The following is a 25,184-nucleotide window of genomic DNA, read 5'->3' on the forward strand; positions in this document are numbered from 1 at the left end:
CGTCAGGGCAACCGGCCGACGCCGGCCGCGGAGCAGAGGCGTTAGGAGGGGAGGCGCCGGGCTCGGCCCGAGGATCCGGGAGCAGCTGGACATGGAGCCCCCGGGTAAGGGCCCGGCGGCGGGGGGCGGGGAGGCAGGGGTTGGGGGCTCCCCGCAGGCCTTTAACGTTTTCGACCTAAAAATACAGTCCCCCGCTCGCCCTTTTATCTTTTGGAGAGAGAAGGGGTACAGCTGGCGGGGGGCTCCGCTGGGAGCCGGGAGTCCGCCGGGAGCCGGGGCTGGGGAGCTCGGTAGTGGGGACAGGTGGATGCAGCGCCCCCAGTGGGTCCCTCCTGGAATGAACCCTGAGCAAATCCAGGCACTGCAACTGCTCCTGCTACTGTCATTGGCGTCATTATTTTGGTTAGTTCGGGTCATTCATTGTAAATAGTCAACCTGCTGCTAAAATGCCAGCCGTTGAGCGTGCAGCGAGGCTGGGTCTTGCATTCATTAGAGGAGAGAAAAAGTTGAGCTTTGTCCAAGCGTATTTGATTACCGGCCAGAGGTTCTACAAGGCGGGACCCGCAGAAAACACCACCTCTCATGTCTCCCACGTTCTCCGGCGAGCGGCGTGCGCTCCGGAGCCATCGGATCTCACAGGAGCTGTAGCTGCTTTTCAGTGTCTCTAGCGACCAGCGACCAGCCTTCTCTCTGGGCTGGTTTTATTGTTCCTTTCGTTCCTGAAACAAGACCAGTGTTTTCTGTAGAGACTTCAACAATCTTAAAGATCTTGAACCTTTGTAGCTTTGACCCTCAAAAACCACTTTTCTGTGCAGTTTTATATATATATATATATATATATATATATATATATATATATATATATTGATTGATTTCAGAGAGGAAGGGAGAGGGAGAGAGAGATAGAAACATCCATGATGAGAGAGAATCATGGGTCGGCTGCCTCCTGCACGCCCCACACTGGGGATCCAGCCGCAACCAGGGCCTGTGCCCTGACCAGGAATCGAACCATGACCTCCTGGTTCCTAGGTCCACGCTCAACCCCTGAGCCACAGTTTCAGAAGCAGAAGTACTTAGACCAAACCCGTTCCCTGGGAGAAATGCTGGCATTTTCTTCAGGTCATTAGTTTCCAACAAGATTTTTAAAACTTGCTTTTAAACTCATTTGCCGAGGAGGAAGGTTACAGTTGGGAGTTACAGCTGCTGCAGGTGATTGACCCAGTGTCCTGCCGTGTGCCGGCCTCGACATTTCACGGAGCTATTGAGAGAAGACGAACACACAGACTCAAGTGTTTGTCTCCTGTCAAACGGATGGCGGGCTGTGTCGGTTCTCTGTCTAGAGGAGAAATGAATGGAAGGGAAAGGTAGTTGAAAAACAGGGACTTTATTTCTTCCGAGTTATGTCAGGGCTCAATGTGTACATTTCCAGTTGTGCAGTGCTCACTGTCTTTAGGGCCAGCGCTCACAGCTCCTCGTGTTCCAGACACTGTTCTGGGGGCTGGGGGCGCTGACAGTGGAGGGTGGTGGGGCCGTCCCAGGAAAACTGGGCACACGCCCCCCAAGAACCAGTGAAGCCACCTGGGATCTAAGGGGGCAGGGCAGCCTACAGCAGGAGGTAATACCGGCAGAAGGACAGGCAGAGGGCGAGGAGTTCCAGGCAGGGGCCTGAGCCTGGAGGGGGTGGGCTTGAGGCTCAGAGGAGGGAGAGTTGTAAAGCTGCAGCAAAGAGGACTGAGGTAGTGGGGGCAGGGGGGGGGGCGTGGGGGGGAGGAGAGAGAGAGAGAGAGAGAGGAGGCTGGAAAAGCCAACAGGAGGTAGATCAGGAAGGCTTTGTAAAGCTATGTCAGAAATGTGTCACACATGTGAATTATACACTTTGAGGTGGAAAATATTTCAGTAATCTATGCTTGGAGAATAAATGTATTTCTTTCTACATATTCTTAAATACTAGTACTTGGATCAATTTAAATCTTAAATAATTCAAACACCATTTACCTTAGGAAATTCTTTCACAGTCTAATAAACACCATTTTGGATAAATACTTACTAAACCACTCGCTGTTATTAACAATTTAAAAGGACAAGATGCCCTGGCCGGTGTGGCTCAGTGGATAGAGCATTGGCCTGCAGACTGAAGGGTCCCGGATTCAATTCCAGTCAAGGGCACAGGCCTGGGTTTTGGGCTGGATCCCCAGGGTGGGGCCTGCAAGAGGCCGCCGATCCATGATTCTCTCTTATCACTGATGTTTCTATCTCTCTCTCCTTCTCCCTTCTTCTCTGAAGTCAATAAAAATATATTAAAAAAATAAAAAATAAAAGGACAAGATTAATAAGTGGGGTTTTTTAAAGGTCCCTTTTAACTTCAAAATTAATTTTCAATCAGATTTTACCTGATACTCAAGTTATTTCATTGTCTCAAAGATATTGGAGATCCCTATGGATATGGAATTACCAAGTGCTACCATTATACATCTACAATTACACTGTGACCACTAGTTTATTAAGAACATATTATATTGTTATGCCGATATCATCTAACATTTTAAGGCTGGTGCCTGCATGCTACCTTTTGTTACCGAGGGTTTTTTGCATTTTACACGTGTAGGTGAATGTGGCATCGGAACACCGCTTACAAGGAAGGGTCCTTCTTAATTGCTTTTAAGGATTAAACACAGATCTAAGGACAACACCAAGGAGCCGCTGGAAATTAACTGCAAGCCAGTCTTTCCCATCCCATTTCCACACACTTCGTTTTCTATTACTTTTAGGCAAGACCTTTATTAACCGAGTCATTAAAACCCAATAAGCGTCAAGTCTTCAGACCCACGGCTGGTCCCACTCCGGCAATCAGTCAGTCACCCAAGGGAGGGCCCTGGGGTTAAATGACCTTGGGCTGCTCCGACTGCCTTGGGCTCTTGGCTTCACGTCCACACCTTTAATTATTTTCTTCCTAAAGTTTAGGAAGTGGTTCTCAACCTTCCTAATGCCGCGACCCTTTAATACAGCTCCTCATGTTGTGGTGACCCCCAATTTCATTGTTACAAATTGAACATAATGAAAGCACAGTGATTTATCACAAAAACAATATGTAATTATAGATGTGTTTTCCGATGGTCTCAGGCGACCCCTGTGAAAGGGTCGCGACCCACAGGTTGAGAACGGTAACTAACGCCGCGTTGGGGAAGATAACCCACGCGTGAAACAACGGGGCAAATGTACACCAAAAAGAAAATACTTGCGATCCGGAGCACTATCTCTGGTCCCTCATTTCTCATTGAGGGACACCACCAGGGGGCGGCGCTGGGCGTCCCCAGCCTTCCCTCTCAGGATCTGGAGCTCACCCCATCGCCTGAGCAAACACAATCGGAGTGAAAAAAAGTGAATATTTATAAAGCGCAGCATCAAGATAAGCCCTAGCTGCACTTGCAAGCCTATTGCCGCTGCCCCGGACACGCCCTGTACCAGCCCTGGGCCTCGCTTAGGCCTGGCAGCAGCGTCCTGGGCCCCCCGCCCCCCACACGCCCACCGTGGGAAGGCGTAGCAGGTGGCGAGCTGAGTTATCCTTCTGACTAAGAGGCCGAGGCTTGCAGTCGAGGAGGGAAGACTTCTTTCTCCCAACTCCCACCCTGTTCTCCAGGGTCTTCCTCACCTTTGCCTAGGACTTCGCCATCTTCCCTCCCCCCTCACTCCCCGCCTCTCCCAGCAGCTCCACCCGCCGCAGCTGCTTCCCTCCACCTTCAGCCACACCCCGCGCGGCCCTTTCCGCACTCCCGCTGGAATCGCCAGGCCCGGAGGCTCGGTGGGTTTCTCTCTCCCCTCCCTGCCCGCCTGCGCTCCCCCTGGGAGCCGAGGGTGCCCTTGTGGGACGCACCTCACTGTGTTTCTCCTCCGCCAACATCGCTCCCAAGTTCTTATGATCCGGCCGCCTCTTCGAACTCATCCCACACATGGTCTTGGCTACGTTGCACTCAGGCACATCCATCCTCCAGTTCCTGCAACGCGTCCAGCGCCTTGGAGGGCGGGGCAAGGTCTCCCTTCTGCCTGGGGCGCGTGCCTCCGCCCTGGCAGGTCTGACTCAGTGTCCTCTGGTCTTAGCTCCAGTGTCACCTCCCAGCGTCCTTCCCTGCCTCTCTAGAGGAGGCGGCGCCCTGCCCATCTCTTCCTGCCGGATCACAGTGTGTAGGTCTTTGGTGAATGGAAACAAATGTTTCCCACTTTGGGCGCCGGTGGTGGAGAGGGGCCCGCCTGCCCGCCTGCCCGCCTGCCGGCCAGCCCGTGTCTGACACGAAGCGAGCCCGGCGCAGGCCTTAGCTGCTTGGGCAGCAGGGGGCCTTCCGGAAGGTTCTTGTCTTGGGTGCCGTGAGCTTTCAGAAGAAAGCCATTCCCTCCACAGCGGGAGGCTGTGCACCGTGAGGTTCAAAGGCTTCAGGTCAAGTTCGGGTAACGTGGGCTCCTATATGTCAGGCGGCTTACACACAAGGCCCTCTGCCTTCTTTACCTGCCCGACCCAGGCGTTTTAAGACTCTCATTCTGGCCCTGACCGGTTTGGCTCGGTGGATAGAGCGTCAGCCTGCGGACTGGAGGGTCCCAGGTTCGATTCCGGTCAGGGGCATGTGCCTTGGTTGCGGGCACATCCCCAGTGGGAGGTGTGCAGGAGGCAGCTGATCGATGTTTCTCTCTCGTCGATGTTTCTGGCTCTCTATCCCTCTCCCTTCCTCTCTGTAAAAAATCAATAAAATATATTTTTTAAAAAGACTCTCATTCTGTCCAGGGAAACACAGGAACTAGGCACGTGATCTGACTGCTGCCAGGGGATCAAAGAACTGCCGGGTCACAGACCCAACAAAGTACAAAACGTCGGCATTACCGCGGCGACGGGCGGCGTGTGTGTTAATGCCCCGAGCGACCAGTGGGAATCCGAGTAATGAATTCCTTAACCCAGGAATGTTTTTAAAAGTCTGTGTAACAATTTTTTTCAAGTAGTCTTGGCCCCTAAAGAATATTCCTTCTATCGATTAGGTTATAATTCAAATATCATTAAGAAATACATGCTCATATAAATCAGGTTTAAACTTTAAAAAAATTCCAAAGCAACACCTTCTAAATAAGCAGCTGTCGTTTAAAGCCCCGGCAAAATACGGCAGCTCATCGCCACGCTGGCCTCCGCCGCTCAGCGGGTCACGGGACAGGGCAAACCCACTCGCAGGCAGCAGCTGCGTCTCCCCAGGCGCTGGGGCTCACCCAGCACCCCCCCCTCCCCCCCATCCCCCACCCCCCACCCCGCCCGGCCAAGTCTGCTTCTGATGCCTTGGACCTGACCGTGGTCTCCTGTCGGGAACAGGAAGCACTGTTCGGGCTTGTCTGCCGGGGGACCTGCCCAGCCAGGCCCAGGGCCCAGCTGGCCAACCAGGTTAAGGGAGGGGCCTGAGCATTCTGGCATCCCTGGCATGGCCAGTGACTCATCAGGCCCGGGAGGTGGTGCAAGGCGCTACCAGTAAACAGCTCGCACGGTGCCTGGTGTCCAGTGTCCGTGCATCTCCACGCTCACGGGGCAGGGGTGGGGGTGAGGAGAAAGCCGGGGCACCCCGGGGAGGCGCATCCCAGGCCCCTCCTCCTGCATCCGGCATTCCTCCCCCGGAGGCGGGAGCATTCCTTTCTCTCAGGCCCCAGGTGCCAGTGGCTTTAGCTGTGCCGGCCCCCTTCCAGGCTGTCTCCTCCGGCCGGTCCTCCCATCCTCACACCCTCCGCTTCCTGGTCTCTGCCTCCGATGTGCTGGCTGCCAGCCACCTACCCGTCCTACATCCCGGCTCTTAGACGCCACCATCGCCATCGCTTCGGGACTGCGGTCTGTTACCCGCCCCCAGCCCGCACTGGAGTTGGTCCTCGCCTCCCAGGGCCTGTGCTCCCAGGGGCAGGACAGCCTCCCAAAAGTGCACTCGGCACGCCAAGGGCTCGCCCCCTCGGAGACTGACAGGAAGGGCCTCGCCACAGAGGGAGTCACCACCGGGAACAACTTCCCGTCTACCTGTGGCTCAGGGACGCGCTGGGGGTCCGCTCCCCACGGCGAGCGGTGAGGGGGCTTCTCAGGTCTTTTCAGGGAAAAGCACTTCCTACCCGAGATGGCGGCAGCCGTTCTCACACCAGATGCACGTGCGTGTGCAGCTTGTCCTAACGTGCGGCATGTAGATACACATGTAGATGCACATCCGTGTACTTCTTATCTTGGAAAAGTTCAGAGCTCTAGAGCAGTTCAGTCACGCAGTGAACACACGAACGCCTCAGTTTGCCACATTTGAGTCTCTCCCACCCTTTACAAATATTTATTTAAATATATGTATTTATTGCTGACGGTATTCCAGATGTTCCCCCATTTCCCCCCTCAGCCCCCTCCTCCCAGGCCTCACCACACCGTTGTCTGTGTCTAGTCTCCCCCACTCTGATTCTCCTTTTCTCTCTCTCCCTCTCACCTCCCCCTCCCTAGGCGCGCGGGTGCGTGGGCACACACACATGCAAACGCACACACATACCCATGCACACCCACCCACACACGTGTGCACACACCCATGCACACACACCCACACACGTATGCACACAGACATGCACACACACCCACACACGTGTGCACACAGACATGCACACCCACCCACACACGTGTGCACACAGACGTGCACACACCCATGCACACACATGCACGCACACACACACATTTGAAGGTACTTGTGTACATCTTTGCACTTCAGTCTACATACTTCAGGATGTTTCTCCTAAGAACTAGGGCATTTCCCACGCGGCCCCAATACCGCGAACGCATCCCCTAAACTCAGCATGCTGACATTATCTCACCCGCAGTCCCCCTTCCTGTTTCCCTGGGGTCTTCCTATTCGCCTTCATTGCTGGTCTTGTTCCTTTGTTTTTTAATATATATTTACTAGAGGCCCGGTGCACAAAAATTTGTGCACTCGGGGGGGAAGGGGGGGTCCCTCAGCCCGGCCTGTGCCCTCTCGAAGTCTGGGACCCCTCGGGAGATAACGACCTGCTGGCTTAGGCCTGCTCTTGGGTGGCAGAGGGCAGGCCCAATCCCTAGGTGCAGCCCCTGGTCGGGCTCAGAGCAGGGCTGATTGGGGAGTTGGGGCGCTGCCCCATCATGCACAGAGCAGGGCGGATCGGGAGGTTGCGATGCCACCCTCAGTCACGCTCAGGGTAGGGCCGATTGGGCGGTTGGGGCACCGCCCCCTGTCACACTTAAGGCAGGGTCGATGGGGAGGTTGTGGTGCCACCCCCTGTCACGCACAGAGCAGGGCCCATCAGGGGGTTGGGGAGCTCCCCCCGTCACACACAGAGTAGGGCCGATAAGGGAGTTGGGGCACCACCCCCTGTCACGCACAGAGCAGGGCGGATCAGGGGGTTGGGGCGCTGCACCCTGTCACACACAGAGCTGCAGGGTGATCAGGGGGTTTGGGCGCCGCACCCTGTCACACACAGAGTGGGGCCGATCAGGAGGTTGGGGCCCCGCCCCCTGTCACACACAGAGCCGCAGGGCGATCAGGGGGTTTGGGCGCTGCCCCCTGTCACGCTGATCCCGTGCCAGGAGGCCTCACTGCTCCGCTGATCCCGGTGCTGGGAGGCATATTACCCTTTTACTATATAGGATAGAAGCCTAGGGACAGGCTGGTTTTCCTTGAAGGGTGTCCTGGATCAGGGTGGGGGTCCCCACTGGGGTGCCTGGCCAGTCTGGGTGAGGGGCTGAGGGCTGTTTGCATCTGGTCACACACCCTTCAGTGTGGGGGTCCCCATTGGGGTGCCTGGCCAGTCTGGGTGAGGGGCTGAGGGCTGCTTTCAGGCTGGCAGTTTTGACTGCTTTCAGGCTGACTGAAGCTCCCAAACACTCCTTTTTTTCTTTTTTTTTTTTTCTTCTGGGCCAGCTTTAGCTCTGGCTCTAGCTCTGAGGGTTCCGCTGCTGGTTTGTTTGCCGTTCTATAATCGAAACAATGTATAACTTCAGCTCTGAGATCCCGGCCGGCTATATTTGTTAGAATGTTTCAAACTGCCAGCTCAGAGGCCTGCAAGTCAGGCGGGGAACGTTGGAGTCCGCAGTCACTGGAGCAAGGAAGCCTCCCTGCTCGCTTCAGTGCATGGCTGCCGGCCGCCATCTTGGCTGACAGTTAATTTGCATAAGGATACGCTGATTAGCCAATCAGAAGGGTAGCGGTCGTACGCCAATTACCATGTTTCTCTTTTATTAGTGTAGATTGATTTCAGAGAGAAAGGGAGAGAGAGATAGAAACATCAATGATGAGAGTCATTGATCGGCTGCCTCCTGCACGCCCCCTTCTGGGGATCGAGTCCGCAACCCAGGCCTGTGCCCTTGGCCGGAATCAAACCCGGGACCCTTCAGTCTGCAGGCCGACGCTCTACCCACTGAGCCACACCGACTGGGGATGGTCTTGCTCCTTTGCAGACGACCAGGACCCGGCCCAGGATTACCCACTGCATGTGATTGTCATGTTCCTCCAGCCCCCTCATCCCAGGCAGTCTCAGGGATGCACACTCTCTCTTCTGTGTCGCTGACATTACGAGGCAGCCGGCCGGCTGTCCCATAGCATGTTCCAGGCCAGATGCTTTAAGTCACATGTTTTTGTTTTTTTTTAAATATATTTTATTGATTTTTTACAGAGAGGAAGGGAGAGAGATAGAGAGTCAGAAACATCGATGAGAGAGAAACATCGATCAGCTGCCTCCTGCACATCTCCTACTGGGGATGTGCCCGCAACCCAGGCACATGCCCCTGACTGGAATCGAACCGGGGACCTTTCAGTCCGCAGGCCGACGCTCTATCCACTGAGCCAAACCGGTTTCGGCTAAGTCACATGTTTGGACAAGGATGGCGTGTTACACAGGCAGGTGGTGTCCCTTCCCCGCAGGGCAGGGCGTCAGTTCTGCGTGACGTTTGGTACAGAGTCATTGCCGTCGCGGACGCAGGAGAGGCTGGTTTTCTGGAATGAAATGCAGCGAGAGCTGGGGAATCTGCTGGGATCACTTTTGGTGCCTGATGGATTTAGCGTGGGATCAACACCCCCCGCCCCCCCCCCGCCCCCGCCAACCCCCCTCCCCACAGCACGTGCGACCCACCCCTGGGCCCCGCCCCCGCCCGTGGCCACGCCCCCTGTGACCACGCCCCCGCTGCTGCTGCAGACCTTTCCCACCCAGGTCCCCGTGACCCAGCTCCGGGTGGCCCGCCCTGACCCTGTTTGCACAGGAGCTGAAACCGGTTTGCTGCTCCCTCTTTAAGCACTGACAGCTGCCCCGCCAACTGTACCTGGAGTGCTTTTCCACTGAAGGAGGAAACAAATAGAAACTTCTACCACCTCCTTCCTCTTCCCTGTGCTGGGCAGGGCCGACCTCTCTCCCTCAGGTCTTCTTACTGCTTGTGCGGCCGGTGTCTTTATTTACTCTGAGATCTGAAAGCTCCAGGGAGAGAAAAAGCTACCAAAACGGTGGAGTCGCGGCTGGTCGCTCTCGGAGATGACGAGCCGGGCCGGCTCGGAACCTCCCAAAGAATCGTCCGGGTCGGACCTGAGCGATGCCCCGGGTGGTCCCGGGAGCTGCTGCTGAACCGTTTTCACCTGCTTAACACACAGCACCCACGCTCCATGCGAGAGCGAGAGAGCACACGTCCGGAATTTCCCACGCTCCCCAGAAACCCCAAACGGAACGAAGTGCAGAAAATCATGGCAACACCAAACAAAAATATCTGCTGACAACAAGCCCCGCTATCACCAGTCTTTGATTCCTAAAAAGGGGAAGGATCCAGACGATGAGGCCTTTTAAGCGACACACGTGTCTCCGGTCCCCGGGCCGTTCTGAGCTGGCGGTTGCTAGGAGGCGGGATTGTTACGGGAAGTGTAATGCCCAACACATGCTTTCACTGTCTGACCACGTCCACACCGTGGTGGTCGCTCACCCTGCGCGACACCGAAGCTTGCGCCCTTTGCGGTCGCCCAAAGGAGGGCGTGTTGGTGACACACACCCTGTCGGGGGCCTGGCACCCGGCGCCGCCTCGCCCATCTGCGGTCAGACGGCCTGGGCGGGTTTGCTGCAGCTGCTTGTCCTCCCATCGAGGTCACTGTCAGCATGACTTCCACAGGGCGCCCCTGTCCTTGGAGTCAATTTCAGGAATCAATTGTTGGGTGTGTTTTTTATTGCCAAGTGGGGTTTCACTGTGTGGATGCAGCCTGGCCCATCTCTTCCCCATCGGAGCGACCTAGTCTGTTTCCACGCGCTGGAGCCTTCTGGGTGGGTTTCCGTGGACATTCCCAGGCCGGTGTTGAAGCACAGGCTCCCGGCGCATCCGGGGAAATACTGAGGATCTCGGCCACCCTGTCCGTCTGCGTCTGACTTCACGGAGCAGCTGCCAGGGCACCCGAGCCTCTCTCTGGACGCCACGTCGGCCATTTGCTTTTGCTGCTTCGTGCACGGCTCACCTTGCCCGGTGTGACCGGAGCCTTTGGTTTTTTCCTGATTGGCTTGTAAGAATGTTTGTATGGAATAGACACCCACCTATGCCGTCTGCGTCACCCGTACGGGGACCAGCTGGGTCACTTGTCTCCTGTCTCGGTCTGCCAGCCAGTGCACTGAGGGAGGGAGCAGCTCCCTGTGTCCATCAACTCACGCAGCAGCCTCACCAGTCTGAGACGTCAGCCGGCCTGTCGGGGGCTGGGAGTGAAGCCCGGTATTTTTAAAATATATAAATCATACTGATTTCAGAGAGAAGGGAGAGGGAGAGAGAGAGAGAAACATCAATGATGAGAGAGCGTCATTGATCGGCTTCCTCCTGCACGCCCCCCACTGGGGATGGAGCCTGCAACCCGGGCCTTTGCCCTGATCGGGACTCGAACCCTGACCTCCTGGCTCCTAGGTCGCCGCTCAGCCCCTGAGCCCCATGGGCCGGGCATGAAGCCCGGTGTTGCCGGGCGTGACCCCATCGGCCGGTGGGAGAACGTGGCAGCTCTGCACCTGCTGAGGCCCTTCACTGAGCTGCTCTGAGGTCGTCCAGGTCACGGGGAGGGGGCTCCCTTGCATGCCTGGTCCCCGTGCCCCTGTCGCACACTCGGCTGACCTCCTTCCTGAGGAACGGGGTCCTGAGGCCGATCTCCTTCTCTTTCAGAAACCACGCCCTCCTCGCAGCCTCACCCCCCCGTCGTGGGCAAAGTGACCCATCACAGCATCGAGCTGCACTGGGACCTGGCGAGGACGGCGAAGCGGCAGGGGCCTCAGGGGCAGTGGGCCCAGTTCTCCATCGAAGAGGAGGACCCCCGGACGCACGCCTACGGGGTCATTTACATGTGGGTGCTCGCCACGCCCGCCGCCTCCTGGCTCCCCCGCTCGGCTGCGGGGTCTGCAGCCTCTGAGGAGATCCGGGTGGAGGTTAAGGAGGAGGAGGGTCGGCAGCAGCATCTGCATTCGTGCTTCTAGGAATTATGGTTCTTGCGAAATAGCAGTGACCCTGCAGGCACACCTCCGGAGCCTCTGGGGGCTTCCTGGCTTCCGAGCGACTCGAACGGTGTATTTAAACCCGACATGTAGAGTCAGAACCAAAGGAGCGCTGGTGGCATTAGCGGGGTGCCCACCAGGCGGTCTGTCCGCAGATGGGGGCTGGTCCCCCATGGTAAGGATTTCGATGGGGAAAGAGAAAGACACCATCTCTTCTCCCCCTGCACCCCCTCCGTCCCTCGTGCGGGCGAGGCTGCGTGGGTCTCATGTACATCCTCCCTGCTGGGCGGCCAGGGGGACAGGGGGATGGGGGGACGGGGGGGACGGGGGGACAGGGGGACGGGGGACCGGGGATGGCTGCCCTGGAGGGACCAGCCCGACCTGCGTCTGTGTCCTTGCATCTCCCCCGACTGTCCAGGCGCAGGGGTCCTCAAACTTTTTAAACAGGGGGCCAGTTCACTGTCCCTCAGACCGTTGGAGGGCCGGACTATAGTTTTAAAAAAAACTAAGAACAAATTCCTATGCGCACTGCACATATCTTATTTTGAAGTAAAAAAACAAAACGGGAACAAATACAATATTTGTATTTGCATGTGGCCCGTGGGGCTGTAGTTTGAGGACCCCTGGTCCAGGGGGTGCACCTGGGTGCTGCCCTGGTGCCAGGGGGCGGGCGTCGGGGCCTCAGAGCCCAGCGCCCAGAGCCCTTGGGAAACGCTGGCCTTCCCCCGCAGACCCGGCGGCACAGGCTCGGCCACTAGGTGGCAGCACGAGACTGTGCGGATCTGCTCAGGGGCGAGGGCGCGGCGTCCTTCAGACCAGCCGTGCCCGCTTTGCAAAGCGCTGGCTGGACACTAGGCCTTAGGACGGTGGGTTCAAGAGCCTCTTCTCGACTTGCCAGTTTCCATTCAGGTCACCGCCGGCCAGTCTTGACCCCGTGTGCCGTCCTTGACCGGCCTCTCCTCGCACGGCTTTCCCTTCGCAACTCCCTCTGGGCCTCCCCCTCGGCCCTGCCATTTCCCCTGTGGCTGCAGGCTCCCTGCTCGGGCTGCTCCTGGCTGTACCCCCAGGGCTGCACCTGCCCAGCACGCTGGCCGGTTGACTGAGGTGGCCTTGTCCCTCTCTCCTTGCCTTTTATCCCTATGTCCTGCCTTGCGACCTGAATTTTCTGTTCTTTTTAAAATATTTTTATTGATGCCAGAGAGGAAGGGACAGGGAGAGAGATAGAAATATCAATGATGAGAGAGGATCATGGATCGGCTGCCTCCTGCACGCCCCCCACAGGGGATCCAGAGCACATGCCCCGACTGGAATTCAACCGTGACCTCCCGGTTCGTAGGCCAACACTCAACCCCTGAGCCACTCCGGCCGGGCCTACATTTTCCTTCCATCTTCCTTGTGCCTGATTGTCTGCAGTGGGTCTCCAAGGCCGGAGGACGGAGGTGCAGCTCCTTAGACTGATACCCGGCGCCCTTCACAGTCCCCGCAACCTGCCTCCTCATTCTGGGAGCGACCTCCTGCCAGTGGCTGCGCCTCAGCTTTTCCACGTGTGCTCAGCTGCTCCCCCAGTTTGGACAAATTCACCCCCCACTCCCCTCCCCCCCTTCCTCTGTTCTGCCCAAGTCGCATCTCCCTCCACTGTCTACCTCTGACTCCTGTGATTCCGCTGCCCACCGCCTGCCTCCGCTCATTCCCTCCGTGTGGGTGAGCGGACCCCCCGGTGCCGGACACTGTCTGGATGCTGGGGCGCAGCCCCGGACAGACACACTCCCCCCGGGACCCGCTTGGAGAGCACAATACGCTGCCGGACTGGCTGGTCTGTGTTTCCAACGTGAACTCGGCTAAGTGAGGACAGATGTCACGGGTGAACGTGATCGTTTCTGCAGCGTCTGACATTGCGTGTGGCGCCGTGTCCGCCCGGGGCTGGCGCTGTGGCCCAGGGGCACCTGCTGGGAGGCGTGGGGGCCACGGGGGCTTGTCCCTGGCGCTCCAGGTCCTGCAGGCCAGTGCGGGAGGCGGCCGGCGGCCAGGGCCAGGCCTGCTGGAACAGGCAGCATTCAGACTGCCGCATCCTCCCCTGCCCGCCCCCCCCCTGCCCCGTGACGGTCAGGGATCACGCACTCAGCGACCCGGTGCCTGTGTCTCCTCCGTCCAGGGGATACGCCACCAGGCACGTCGTCGAGGGGCTGCAGCCGCGGACACTGTACCGTTTCCGCCTGAAGGTCACCAGCCCCGCGGGGGAGTCTGCGCACAGCCCGGCGGTCTCCGTGTCCACGGCCAGTGAGTATCGGCCCCCGGCCCCTCCGCCCACGGCCCGGGAAGGCGACGGTGGGCGGCAGAGTGCGTGCCTTCTGCTCGGCCCACCAGCAGCAGAGACGGTTCCATTATTTTTCTTTTTCTTTTTAAAAAAGACATTTTATTGATGTTCTAGAGAGGAAAGGAGAAGGATATATAGAGAGAAACACCGATGAGAGAGAAACATCACCGATTAGCTGCCTCCTGCAGGCCCCCCCACAGGGGACAGAAGCCGCCCCCCGGGCATGTGCCCGGCCGGGAATGGAACCCGTGGCCTCTGGGTTCCTGGCTCCACGCTCAGCCGCTGCGCCACAGCCGCCGGGCACGACCCCTGCCACACACCGGACGGCTGTGCGCTCCCAGCATCGCTGGGGACGTCCGACGGCATAACCAGCCAGAGCTGGCTCTGTGCCAGCGCCGCCCTGGGCACGCTGGGCACGAAAGGGCGGGGTCCCCTTTCCCAGGGAGCCCGGAGCCGTGGCCGAGTGGCTCTGCCCGGAGCCCCAGGCTGCCTGTCGCAGGTGCCGGTAGGCGCCCGCTCAGTGCGTTGTCCCTTGGGGCGCCGGCAGTGTGTGCGTCTGGAGGGACACACAGCTGACTCCCGGGGGGAAGGGGGGCTGCGAGTCGGAAGGGGAGAGTAGCGCTGCTTCCGGCCCCAGAACAGGGAGGGAGGCCTCCCACTCGCCCTCCCGGGGCAGACAGGGTGCGTTGCGAGTGCTCCCCGACGGGCGTGTCAGACACTGCAGGGCAGTGGGCGCCCAGTGCCTCTCCTGCCCTGGGATGTGGTGAGGGTCAGGCTGTCAGAACCGTTCTCGCCCGCTCGCTGGGAACAGGCGAGTCCTGTTTTCATTATTTTTGTTTCACAAAGGAAATAATTCTCTTGTGACTTAGAGTCATTCAATGTAGCAATTGGTGAGCGTGCACGCGTGTGGCGTGTGCGTGCGTGTGCTTGCGTGTGCGCTTCCTCCCTGTGGCTCTGAAACGTGCCCTTTAGCCTGGTGCGTGGACGCGTCTGTGTGGACTAGAGGGACCAGGTTCCGCGTGGTCCGGAATCGGCTGCACAGGCTTCGGGTGATGTTGGCCCAGCAGCCAGAACTTCCTTGCCGCGGGCGTCGTGGCGGGATAGTCCCTGGGGTCGCAGCACAGTGACGCCCCGCCCCCGCAGGCCCTCCTGGGAGGCGGGCCAGGCCCCCTCCCTCCTGGCTGCTGCTCCCTTAGCTGTTGTTTAGAAGGCCGGAAGCCCACTCCCTACAGGAGGCGGCTCACGCTAAATGGGAATAAAAATGTGCACATTATACAAAACCCCCGGAAACGCTCCTGTGGGCTGGTCATTTGCATTCGGTTTGAAAGTGTTTTAATGAATCACAAAAGCACGGGCCGGGTTTGAATAAAGGACGTGCAGCCTTTTTCCAGGTACAGTACGGGAGGCGTGCTGAAACGAGGCGTGCGATTTTAATCAGCTGGCCCCTAAGAGGAAGGAGAAACAGCTGCTGCTTGTTAATCGGCAAATCTCCCTCCCAGGCGCTCATCACTTACTGCCGGCTTTTCGTGGAGCCGGAGGTTCCGCCAGGCCAGGCGTCCCTGCGCACTGACCCCGGGCGATGACCTCTGCAGCTCAGCGACCCCCTCAGAGGAGCGGGGGAGGGCCTCCCGAGGACCACCTGGCCCCCCACCCCCACCGCCCCACGTGGCCCAGCAGCGAGGGGAGCCCTGGGGACCCCTCCCACACTTGTAATTGCAGCCTCGGGGCGAACATTAGATAAAGGCAAAGCCTGCCTTTCTTACATCCCGTGGCTCCCACTGACGGCCATTCCGGGCCAGGCCCACGGGCCTGGAGGGCTGGGCTCGGAGGGAGCAGCGTGCGGCTGGCCCTGAACGGCCTCTCGCCCGGCGTGGGAAGACCTGCTCTGCTCTGCACGAAGGAGCCTTTCTCTCCTGTGTCCCCGTTAAGTGCCCGAGAAGCCGAGGCCACCTGCCCGGGTGGAGGCAGTCTTCTGCCTCGGGCTCCCCGTGGCTGGGCCTCCGTGGCCGTGAGGGTCAGGCCCACTCGGAGGAAGTGCCGTCCCTCCCGCCCGGGGGGCATTGGGGCTGCTCTGTGCTGGGGCTCAGCCAGCGGAACGGCGAACCGTGGCCACTGTCCTCCTCCGGGAGGTGCCGCTTTGCTCCCGGATAAGCGACGAGGGCGCCGACCAGCCCTCCAGGGGCCAGAGCAGGTGTGCGCGTGTAAACCACACCAGCTCAGGGCCTCCCGGCTCCCAGGGGTGTGGCTGAAGGAGCTAAAAAGCTCCGTGCGAGTCCTAGTCAGAGCCTGGTGGGTAGGGCTGCAGCCAGGAGGCCATTTTCTACAACTTAGTAGAAAGGGGATGAACTTCCTGTGTTCTTCTCAACGATTCTATGCAAATTACTTATTTGTGAATTTTTAGGAGACTCAGGAGCGGGGGCTGTTTGGTGAGATGAGACCGTTCCCCCCGCCCCCCCCGCCCCCCTGTCCCCAAGGCCCCCGCCTCCTGCACCCTTCCCTGTCCTGTGCGGCCCTCAGGCTCCGGCTTCCTGCTCTGCCCATTGGTGGGCTCGCTCCTCTAACTTGGCTTTGTCACCCTATCCTGCTTCTCTGGGCTGAGCCCCTGCCCCGCCCCCCGCCGGCCCCCCAGCTCCGGGGAGACAGGCCCATGCGGACTTTTCCTCCCGGGAGAACTGAAGCTGTTACGGCAGCGGCCTTCTTTGTTGGTTGTTCAAAATGTTCAGAGACGCGTGGCAACGAGCCCAGCGCGGGTGACAGTGGGAGCGCCTCCCGCACATCGGGCACCTGCTCAGCCTCACAGAACCCGAGAGGCTCTTTCCAATGTGACTGAACAGCCGCGAAGCCATACTTTCATCGCTTGGGAATGTCCCAGGCCTTTAGGACAATCTAAAGGTTCTTCTCTCTCTTTCTCTCTCTCTTTTTTAAAAAGTATTTTAATTGATTTTTTAGAGAGAGAGGAAGGGAGAGGGAGGGAGAGAGAGAGAAACATCAATGATGAGAGAGAATCATGGATGGGCTGCCTCCTGCACACCCCCCACTGGGGATCGAGCCCGAAACCCGGGCCTGGTTCCTAGGTCAATGCTCAACCCGGAGCCACGCCGGCCGGGCTAGATGTTCTTCTCTTAACATGTGGAGACAAGGTCGGTGTCAGTAAACGACACTGAGTGGGACACGCGAGGCTCACTTCCTGGAATAGCAGGCGCTCCTCGCAGGCGGACAGGGACTGCCCTCGGGCGGGCGGAGGGGTGAGGGAGGCTGCGACGGGGCTTCCGTGGTGCCGGTGACGGTGCCGGTGACGGTGATGGTGACGGCTCCGTCTGCTTCCCCAGGAGAGCCCATGAGCAGCGAGCACCTCCATCGGGCGGTCAACGTGAACGACGAGGAGTTGCTGTTGGGAATCCTCCGAGGAGGGTGAGAACGCTGCCGTTCCTTCTTCCTTTTATTTTACGACATGTCTCCCGCCCACGTGGTGCAGAGAAACGCCCGATGCGGCTGTATCTTATTTCTGGAACGTCCCCCACGCCTGGGGGACCCGGGCTCCGACCTGGATCTCAGGTGACCCATGTGAGCTCAGCGTGGTTAATACAGACGATGGCCGCGCCCAGTGTAAGTGTTCCGTTTGGTCATTATTTAATGAAAACTGAGAAAGGCAGTGACAGGCCTCAGTATAATGTTTTCTTCCCAGAAATCTTGCCGTAGCCTCTAGGCCAGTTTCAGCCCCAAAGCGCCCCCTGGTTCCTGAGGAGCCGGCTGTTTCTAACGCAAAGGGCGCCAGCTCACCGGGGAGAGGGCGCTGCGGGGCCGCAGGTGGGTGTGACGCTGCCTCTTGAACGAAACGCGGACAGTTATCTGGGTTCTTTTTCTTCCTTTTTTTTTTTTTTTTTGGTGCTGTGGTAGCTGTGATTGTGCTCCCCACTTCCTTTAAAAAAGATTTTATTGAGTTTATGGGGGTGACACTGATGAATAAAATACACAGGTTTCAGGTGTACAACCCACCACACACCACCTGCATGTTGTACTGCGTGTTCACCACCCAGAGTCAAGTCCCCTTCCGCCACCATCTGCCCCCTGCACCCCCCTCTCCCTCCCCCGCCCCCTCTCCCTCTGGTCGTCACCCTGCTGCTGTCTGTGTCTAGGAGGTGTTTTCTTTGCTTCACCCCTTCACCTTTTCCTCCCGGCCCCCCCCCAGGCTCCCCCTGGCAGCTGTCAGCCTGTTCTCTTATCTGTGAGTCTGTTCCCACTCGGTTTGGCTTATTTTGTTCATTAGATTCCACACGTAAGTGACATCATAGGGGCTTGTCCTTGTCTGCTGGCTTAGTTCACTTAGCAATGTCCTCCAGGTCCCTCCATGCTGCTGCGAAAGGTAAGCGTTCCTCCTCTATCCGGCGAGGAGGAAGGATTCTTCTGGAACCAGTGGCTCTGTCCTCTGGGGAAGAGAAGGTTCCCACAAAAGTCCAAGCGCTAAGCTGGTGTGAAGGGGCCACTTTCTTCCTCCGCAGCAGCCCTGCCTGTGGGTGGCGCCATGGGAACCGGGGCAAAGCGGGCGCCCCCAGTGGGGTTCCCGGCCCTGGAGCTGCGAGTCCCCCGCGAGACCCCCTGTCATTTGAGGGGCTGTGTTCTCCATAGTCTCATCAGCTCCGGGGATGTTTCGAGTTGAAGGGAGCGCCTGCTTGAAGTGAAACTACAGCCGTTTTCTCCCCTTTCCTGTGCATCTGAATGTGCTCGGCAGGGCAGTCTAAGGCAACACAAGCCGAGTGGCCCGGAGGCAATTGGGATTCTCGGTGAAATGAACCGTTTCAGCCACCTGGGCCAGAGGGACGTCAGCTGCAGGTCTGACCTCTCCTCTCTGTTCCCCAGCACCGTGAAGGTGGACGTTCCCAACAGGCTGGGCTTCACGGCGCTGATGGTGGCTGCACAGAAGGGGTACACCAGGTGGGCGGGGCTCCTCTCCTACCTGTAATGATGGGCGGGCCTCTTCTCCTACCTGCAGTGATGGGCGGGCCTCCTCTCCCACCTGCAGTGATGGGCGGGGCCTCCTCTCCTACCTGCAGTGATGGGCGGGGCCTCCTCTCCTACCTGCAGTGATGGGCGGGGCCTCCTCTCCTATCTGTAATGATGGGCGGGCCTCCTCTCCTACCTGCAGTGATGGGCGGGCCTCCTCTCCTATCTGTAATGATGGGCGGGCCTCCTCTCCTACCTGCAGTGATGGGCGGGCCTCCTCTCCCACCTGCAGTGATGGGCGGGCCTCCTCTCCCACCTGCAGTGATGGGCGGGCCTCCTCTCCTACCTGCAGTGATGGGCGGGGCCTCCTCTCCTACCTGCAGTGATGGGCGGGGCCTCCTCTTCTACCTGCAGTGATGGGCGGGGCCTCCTCTCCCACCTGCAGTGATGGGCGGGGCCTCCTCTCCTACCTGTAGTGATGGGCGGGCCTCCTCTCCTACCTGTAATGATGGGCGGGCCTCCTCTCCTACCTGCAGTGATGGGCGGGCCTCCTCTCCTACCTGCAGTGATGGGCGGGCCTCCTCTCCTACCTGCAGTGATGGGCGGGGCCTCCTCTCCTACCTGCAGTGATGGGCGGGGCCTCCTCTCCCACCTGCAGTGATGGGCGGGCCTCCTCTCCTACCTGCAGTGATGGGCGGGGCCTCCTCTCCTACCTGCAGTGATGGGCGGGGCCTCCTCTCCCACCTGCAGTGATGGGCGGGGCCTCCTCTCCTACCTGCAGTGATGGGCGGGGCCTCCTCTCCTACCTGCAGTGATGGGCGGGCCTCCTCTCCCACCTGCAGTGATGGGCGGGGCCTCCTCTCCCACCTGCAGTGATGGGCGGGACCTCCTCTCCCACCTGCAGTGATGGGCGGGGCCTCCTCTCCCACCTGCAGTGATGGGCGGGGCCTCCTCTCCCACCTGCAGTGATGGGCGGGGCCTCCTCTCCCACCTGCAGTGATGGGCGGGGCCTCCTCTCCTACCTGCAGTGATGGGCGGGGCCTCCTCTCCCACCTGCAGTGATGGGCAGGCCTCCTCTCCTACCTGCAGTGATGGGCGGGGCTTCCTCTCCTATCTGTAATGATGGGCGGGCCTCCTCTCCCACCTGCAGTGATGGGCAGGCCTCCTCTCCTACCTGCAGTGATGGGCGGGGCTTCCTCTCCTATCTGTAATGATGGGCGGGCCTCCTCTCCCACCTGCAGTGATGGGCGGGGCCTACTCTCCTACCTGCAGTGATGGGCGGGGCCTCCTCTCCTACCTGCAGTGGTGGGCGGAGCTTCCTCTCCTACCTGCAATGATGGGCGGGGCCTCCTCTCCTACCTGCAGTGATGGGCGGGGCTTCCTCTCCTATCTGTAATGATGGGCGGGCCTCCTCTCCCACCTGCAGTGATGGGCGGGGCCTACTCTCCTACCTGCAGTGATGGGCGGGGCCTCCTCTCCTACCTGCAGTGATGGGCGGGGCCTCCTCTCCCACCTGCAGTGATGGGCGGGGCCTCCTCTCCCACCTGCAGTGATGGGCGGGGCCTCCTCTCCCACCTGCAGTGATGGGCAGGCCTCCTCTCCTACCTGCAGTGATGGGCGGGGCTTCCTCTCCCACCTGCAGTGGTGGGCGGGGCTCCTCTCCCACCTGGAGGGATGGGTGGAGCCTTCTCCAAAGGCTGCAGCCAGGCTGGGGCAGGAGGGATGAGGGTGGGGAGGAACCCCACTTTCTTCTCTTTCCAAACTGCACCCAACACTCACTGGGCTCTTGGAGTTACACAGCAGCCAGAGGGACTGCTGGTGCATAAGCACACGGTGAGGGAGAGCGGTCGCCATTGAGCCACACTTCCCATTCCTGGAAAACTGGTGGTTGGAATTTAAATTTTTTTTTTTGAAAAAAGGGAGGAAGGATATTAATTCTGGAAAACACACTTCCCCGGTGGGTTGCTAAGACCTAATTCTCAGTGACCCACGTCATCCTCTCTATTCCACACGGAGAGACTTAAACACCAACAGCTTGTTTTTCAATCATATTTATATTTTAACTATGACCCATTTTTTCAAAATAGAACTTGGTTTTCATGAAGTGCTGCCACTTTAACAGATATTTAACTGGTCATTAAAGTGACAACGAGCTCTAGTTTGATGGTTCCGATGACAAGGCATAGTTTGCTTTCAATGAATCATTCCTGGAAAGGGTACCCCCCTTTTTTGGGGGTGTGTGGGGACAGGTAGTGTTCTGGTTTCTGGTTAGTGATGCGGGTCTCCGAGGCCAGCCTGCCTCTGAGCTGGGAGGGAGGCACTGTGGGCGGCGTCTCGCATCTCCCAGTGCGTTCTGACCGGACGCCCGGCTGTGGGTCCCTGCCCGTCGCGGCTGCTTGTCCAGCCGTGTTTGCATGCATTTCCTTTAGGCTCGTGAAAATCCTCATTTCTTACGGCACCGACGTGAACCTGAGGAACGGCAGCGGCAAGGACAGGCGAGTGCGGGGAGGACGCGCCAACGACTCCCAGGCGCGTGTTCCTGGGCTTTGCCCGCGCGGATTCCCTGGACACAGAGGCGCGAGCGGTTCCTTTAGCAGCAGGCGCGGTGAGGTGCACCCCACAGGAGAGGGGGGCGCGGTGAGGAGCCCCCCACAGGAGAGGGGGGCGCGGTGAGGTGCACCCCACAGGAGAGGGGGGCGCGGTGAGGTGCACCCCACAGGAGGGGGGGGGCACGGTGAGGTGCCGCACCCCACAGGAGAGGGGGGCGCGGTGAGGTGCACCCCACAGGAGAGGGGGCAGCGCCCGCGGCTAATGCCTTCGTCCCCTCGTTCCTGCACCGGCAGGGAGCTGGGTGTCTGCCTGGCGCTCCCACTGGCGTCAGGACCCCCTTCTCGGGTGGGAAGCAGGGAGGGGACCGTGGGCCGAGCCTGTGGCCGCGCTCAGCCTGCGCCCCTTCCCGCTGCAGCCTGATGCTCGCGTGCTACGCGGGCCACCTGGACGTGGTGAAGTGCCTCCGACGGCACGGCGCCTCCTGGAAGGCCCGCGACCTGGGCGGCTGCACGGCGCTGCACTGGGCGGCCGACGGCGGCCACTGCCACGTGGTCAAGTGGATGCTGGAGGACGGCTGCGAGGTACGGCCCCCCCCCGTTAGCTGCGGGGTACAGGCCCCCATTAGCTGAAGGGTATGGCCCCCCATTAGCTGCGAGGTAGGGCCCCCCCGTTAGCTGCGAGGTACGGGCTCCCCCCAGTTAGCTGCGAGGTACGGGCCCCCTGTTAGCTGCGAGGTATGGCCCCCCCTGTTAGCTGCAGGGTATGGGCCCCCATTAGCTGAAGGGTATGGCCCCCCATTAGCTGTGAGGTACGGGCCCCCATTAGCTGGGAGGAACGGTCTCCCCGTTAGCTGTGAAGTATGCCCCCCCCCCCACCCCGGCCGCCGTTAACTGTGAGGTTCTGCCCGTTAGCTGCGGGTGTGCGGGTGGGGCTTGGGGCACCGCCCAGGGCCCAGGAGGTGCGGGCCTCACAGTGGGACTTGGAGATGCCCGAGGACCTCTGACCGACCAGCAAGAAGGCTCCTGAAGGTCATGGTGGGGCTGACAGGAGAGCCAGGCTGCTGAGGGCTGTGCAGGCTCATCCGGGGGGGAGGAAGGACCAGCTGAGGCCAGAGCGCGGCCGACCTGCCCATGTCCCGACACCGGTGTCCTCTGCCCGAGCCCTCCCTCCTCCGCCTCCTCCGCCTCCTCCGCCTCCTCTGCCTCCTTCAGGCCGCCACCGAGCACCGGCCCACACGCCTCAGGGCCTGTGGTAGAGACCCTGAGACATGGAGCCGCTGGGACGCTCGCAGCTCCGTGGCTCCCATAGCTCTCGTGGCTCCCAGAATTAGATGGTTTCATTTTCCTTTGCTTTAAAGAGGAGTCATTACAAAAATCCTCCAACGCCCCAGCCAGCTGCACCAAGACCAGGCCACCAGCTCCCGGCGCCTTCGGGCGGGTGGGCACGCGGGAGGCCTGGGCTCGCGGGGTGGGAGCCACAGCTGTGACTGAGTGACGGGAGCCGAGCTCGGGCTGCTGAGGACGGAGCCGGGCAGCTCGTCACGGTCCCCGCTGACCGCACTGAAAGCCCAAGTTCCAGGCTTCAAAGAAGTGAGATGAAGTGTCAGGCGTGGAGGCAGGAGCCACGGGAGGTGCACCCTGATCTCGCCCGCCAGGCGGCCGGGAGCCCCGAGACGCGAGGCCGAGGAGTCCGCCTCCGGGAGCTGCTGGGAGGGCTGTGCGAGCCTGTCTCTGAGGCGTGGACGTGGGTGAAGCTCCCCGTGGGGTCTCCCGGGGCGTCTCAGCACTGCCACGGGGACCCCAACACGCTTCTCCCCGCGTGTCAACGTGACTCACATGAGCACAGCCCCCTCAGCCCTGAGTGTAGGAAGATGGTATCTAAACGAGGGGAAATGGGGCAAATACTCATTCTTTTATAAGTTCCCGCGAACACGTCTAAGGACAAGGAACCAGCCTGAGCTGCCCTGTGGCCTCCCAGGTGGACGCCATGGACGCTGGCTCGGGCTGGACCCCCCTCATGAGAGTGTCCGCCATCTCGGGGAGCCAGAGGGTCGCCTCCCTGCTGATCGAAGCCGGCGCCGACGTGAACGTGAAGGACAAAGACGGGAAGACCCCCCTGATGGTGGGCCCCTCGCCCAGGGCACGGCCTTCCTCGGTGTCAGGCCAGGGTTCCCCGTGACCGGGCGGTTCTGGGCGTTCAGCTGTGTCCCAGCCCGGGGCCCGGGTGTGTGTGGTTCCCCATCTGCCTGTGAACAAAGGCCTGACAATGTCACCATCGTATTTTGGTATCTTTTTCACAACTATTTCTTTTTTAAAAAAATAATTTTTATTGATTTCAGAGAGGAAGAGGGAGGGAGAGAGAGAAACATCAATGATGAGAGGGAATCATGGATCGGCTGCCTCCCGCACGCCCCACACTGGGGATCGAGCCCGCAACCTGGGCCTGTGCCCTGACCAGGAATCGAACCCTGACCTCCTGGTTCATGGGCCGATGCTCAACCATGGAGCCAAGCTGGCCAGACCACAACTCTTTCTTTAAGAATTGCTTCCCTGGTCCCCAGGCCATTGTAGGATCCAAACAGATCTGTTAATACAGGAATGTCACCTCCGTGTGGAGAAAGGCAGGGTCCACGTCCCTGTGCCTCGCAGTCCTCACCGCAGTGACCGCGCGCACACACACACACACACACACACACACACGCCTGCCCTGCACAGCCGCTGCGGCCCCTGCCTCTGGGGGCGCCAGTGGCTTTCCCAGGTTCACCCGCAGCCGGGACTCCCTCCCTGCGGGGAGCGAGGCGCCCGTTCACCCCAGCGTGTCTGTCTTCTGTCCCAGGTGGCCGTGCTGAACAACCACGAGGAGTTAGTCCAGTTGCTGCTGGACAAAGGGGCAGATGCCAATGTGAGAAACGAGGTAAATGACGCGCGCTCAGGCCTTCCCCGGGGAGAGAGCGTGCGCTCAGCGTCACCCTGTCGTTTCCCTCCAGTTTGGCAAAGGCGTCCTGGACATGGCCAGGGTGTTCGACCGGCAGGTGGGTGCCCTCCGCCGCCTCCCCTCCCCGCTCTGTAACGCGCGCTTTGGAAACCACCACCCCTGGTCACGCCGCCTGTCCTTGTCCACCCAGAACATGGTCTCCCTGCTGGAGGAGAGGAGGAACCGGCAGGAGCACAAGAAGTCGCTATCCCTGCTGTCCGCCGGCAGGACGCCGAGCGTGGCTGTGGAGCTGGAGAAGGAGAGCCTGCGCCTCTGAGCGAGGCGCTGGAGTATTTATTTAGTTGAAGATTCAGTGACTTTTGTAACATACGACCGTCCCCACTTTGAAATACACCTCTTACCTGAGCGCGAGCGGCTGTCGTCCCTGGCGTCGCGGGGCGGGGATCTGCTTGCACTTGTGCCTTTTCAAAAAAATTACCTATTTATTTATTTATATATTTATTTTTCTATTGTTAAATTTTTTAAAAATATATTTTATTGATTTTTTTACAGAGAGGAAGGGAGAGGGATAGAGAGTTAGAAACATCGATGAGAGAGAAACATCGACCAGCTGCCTCCTGCACACTCCCCACTGGGTACGTGCCCGCAACCAAGGTACATGCCCTTGACCGGAATCGAACCTGGGACCCTTGAGTCCGCAGGCCGACGCTCTATCCACTGAGCCAAACCGGCCAGGGCTATTGTTAAATTTTTTTTATCTTAATACATTTTTAAATATAATTCTTTATTGTAAAAAATATATTTTTATTGATTTCAGAGTGGCAGGGAGAGGGAGAGAGGGATAGAAACACCAATGATGAGAGAATCATGGATCGGCTGCCTCCTGCATGCCCCACACTGGGGATCGAGCCTGCAACACTGGCCTGTGCCCTGACCAGGAATTGAACCCTGACCT

At 59.3% G+C, this 25,184-nt stretch overlaps 1 protein-coding gene across 1 annotated transcript; it reads left to right on the top strand.

Annotated features, from left to right (window-relative positions):
• Nucleotides 1-50: 50 nt before the first annotated feature.
• On the top strand, nt 51-24,771 carry FANK1 (fibronectin type III and ankyrin repeat domains 1). The gene is made up of 11 exons (XM_070432088.1): nt 51-104; nt 11,165-11,342; nt 13,643-13,767; nt 17,134-17,215; nt 18,662-18,736; nt 21,175-21,240; nt 21,711-21,876; nt 23,273-23,416; nt 24,131-24,208; nt 24,282-24,326; nt 24,420-24,771. Exons 1-11 carry the CDS (start codon nt 92-94, stop codon nt 24,543-24,545), a joined length of 1,098 nt encoding a protein of 365 aa, XP_070288189.1. The 5' UTR covers nt 51-91; the 3' UTR covers nt 24,546-24,771.
• Nucleotides 24,772-25,184: the final 413 nt, after the last annotated feature.

Source organism: Myotis yumanensis, unplaced genomic scaffold (genome assembly GCF_028538775.1).
Source record: "Myotis yumanensis isolate MYYU_CA2020_CCGP unplaced genomic scaffold, mMyoYum1.0.hap1 SCAF_13, whole genome shotgun sequence".
Lineage (NCBI taxonomy): Eukaryota > Metazoa > Chordata > Mammalia > Chiroptera > Vespertilionidae > Myotis > Myotis yumanensis.

Coding starts and splice junctions, on each gene's coding strand:
- FANK1 (XM_070432088.1), top strand. Junction 18,737..21,174: donor GCACAGAAGGGGTACACCAG/GTGGGCGGGGCT, acceptor CATTTCCTTTAG/GCTCGTGAAAATCCTCATTT. Junction 23,417..24,130: donor ACGGGAAGACCCCCCTGATG/GTGGGCCCCTCG, acceptor CTTCTGTCCCAG/GTGGCCGTGCTGAACAACCA.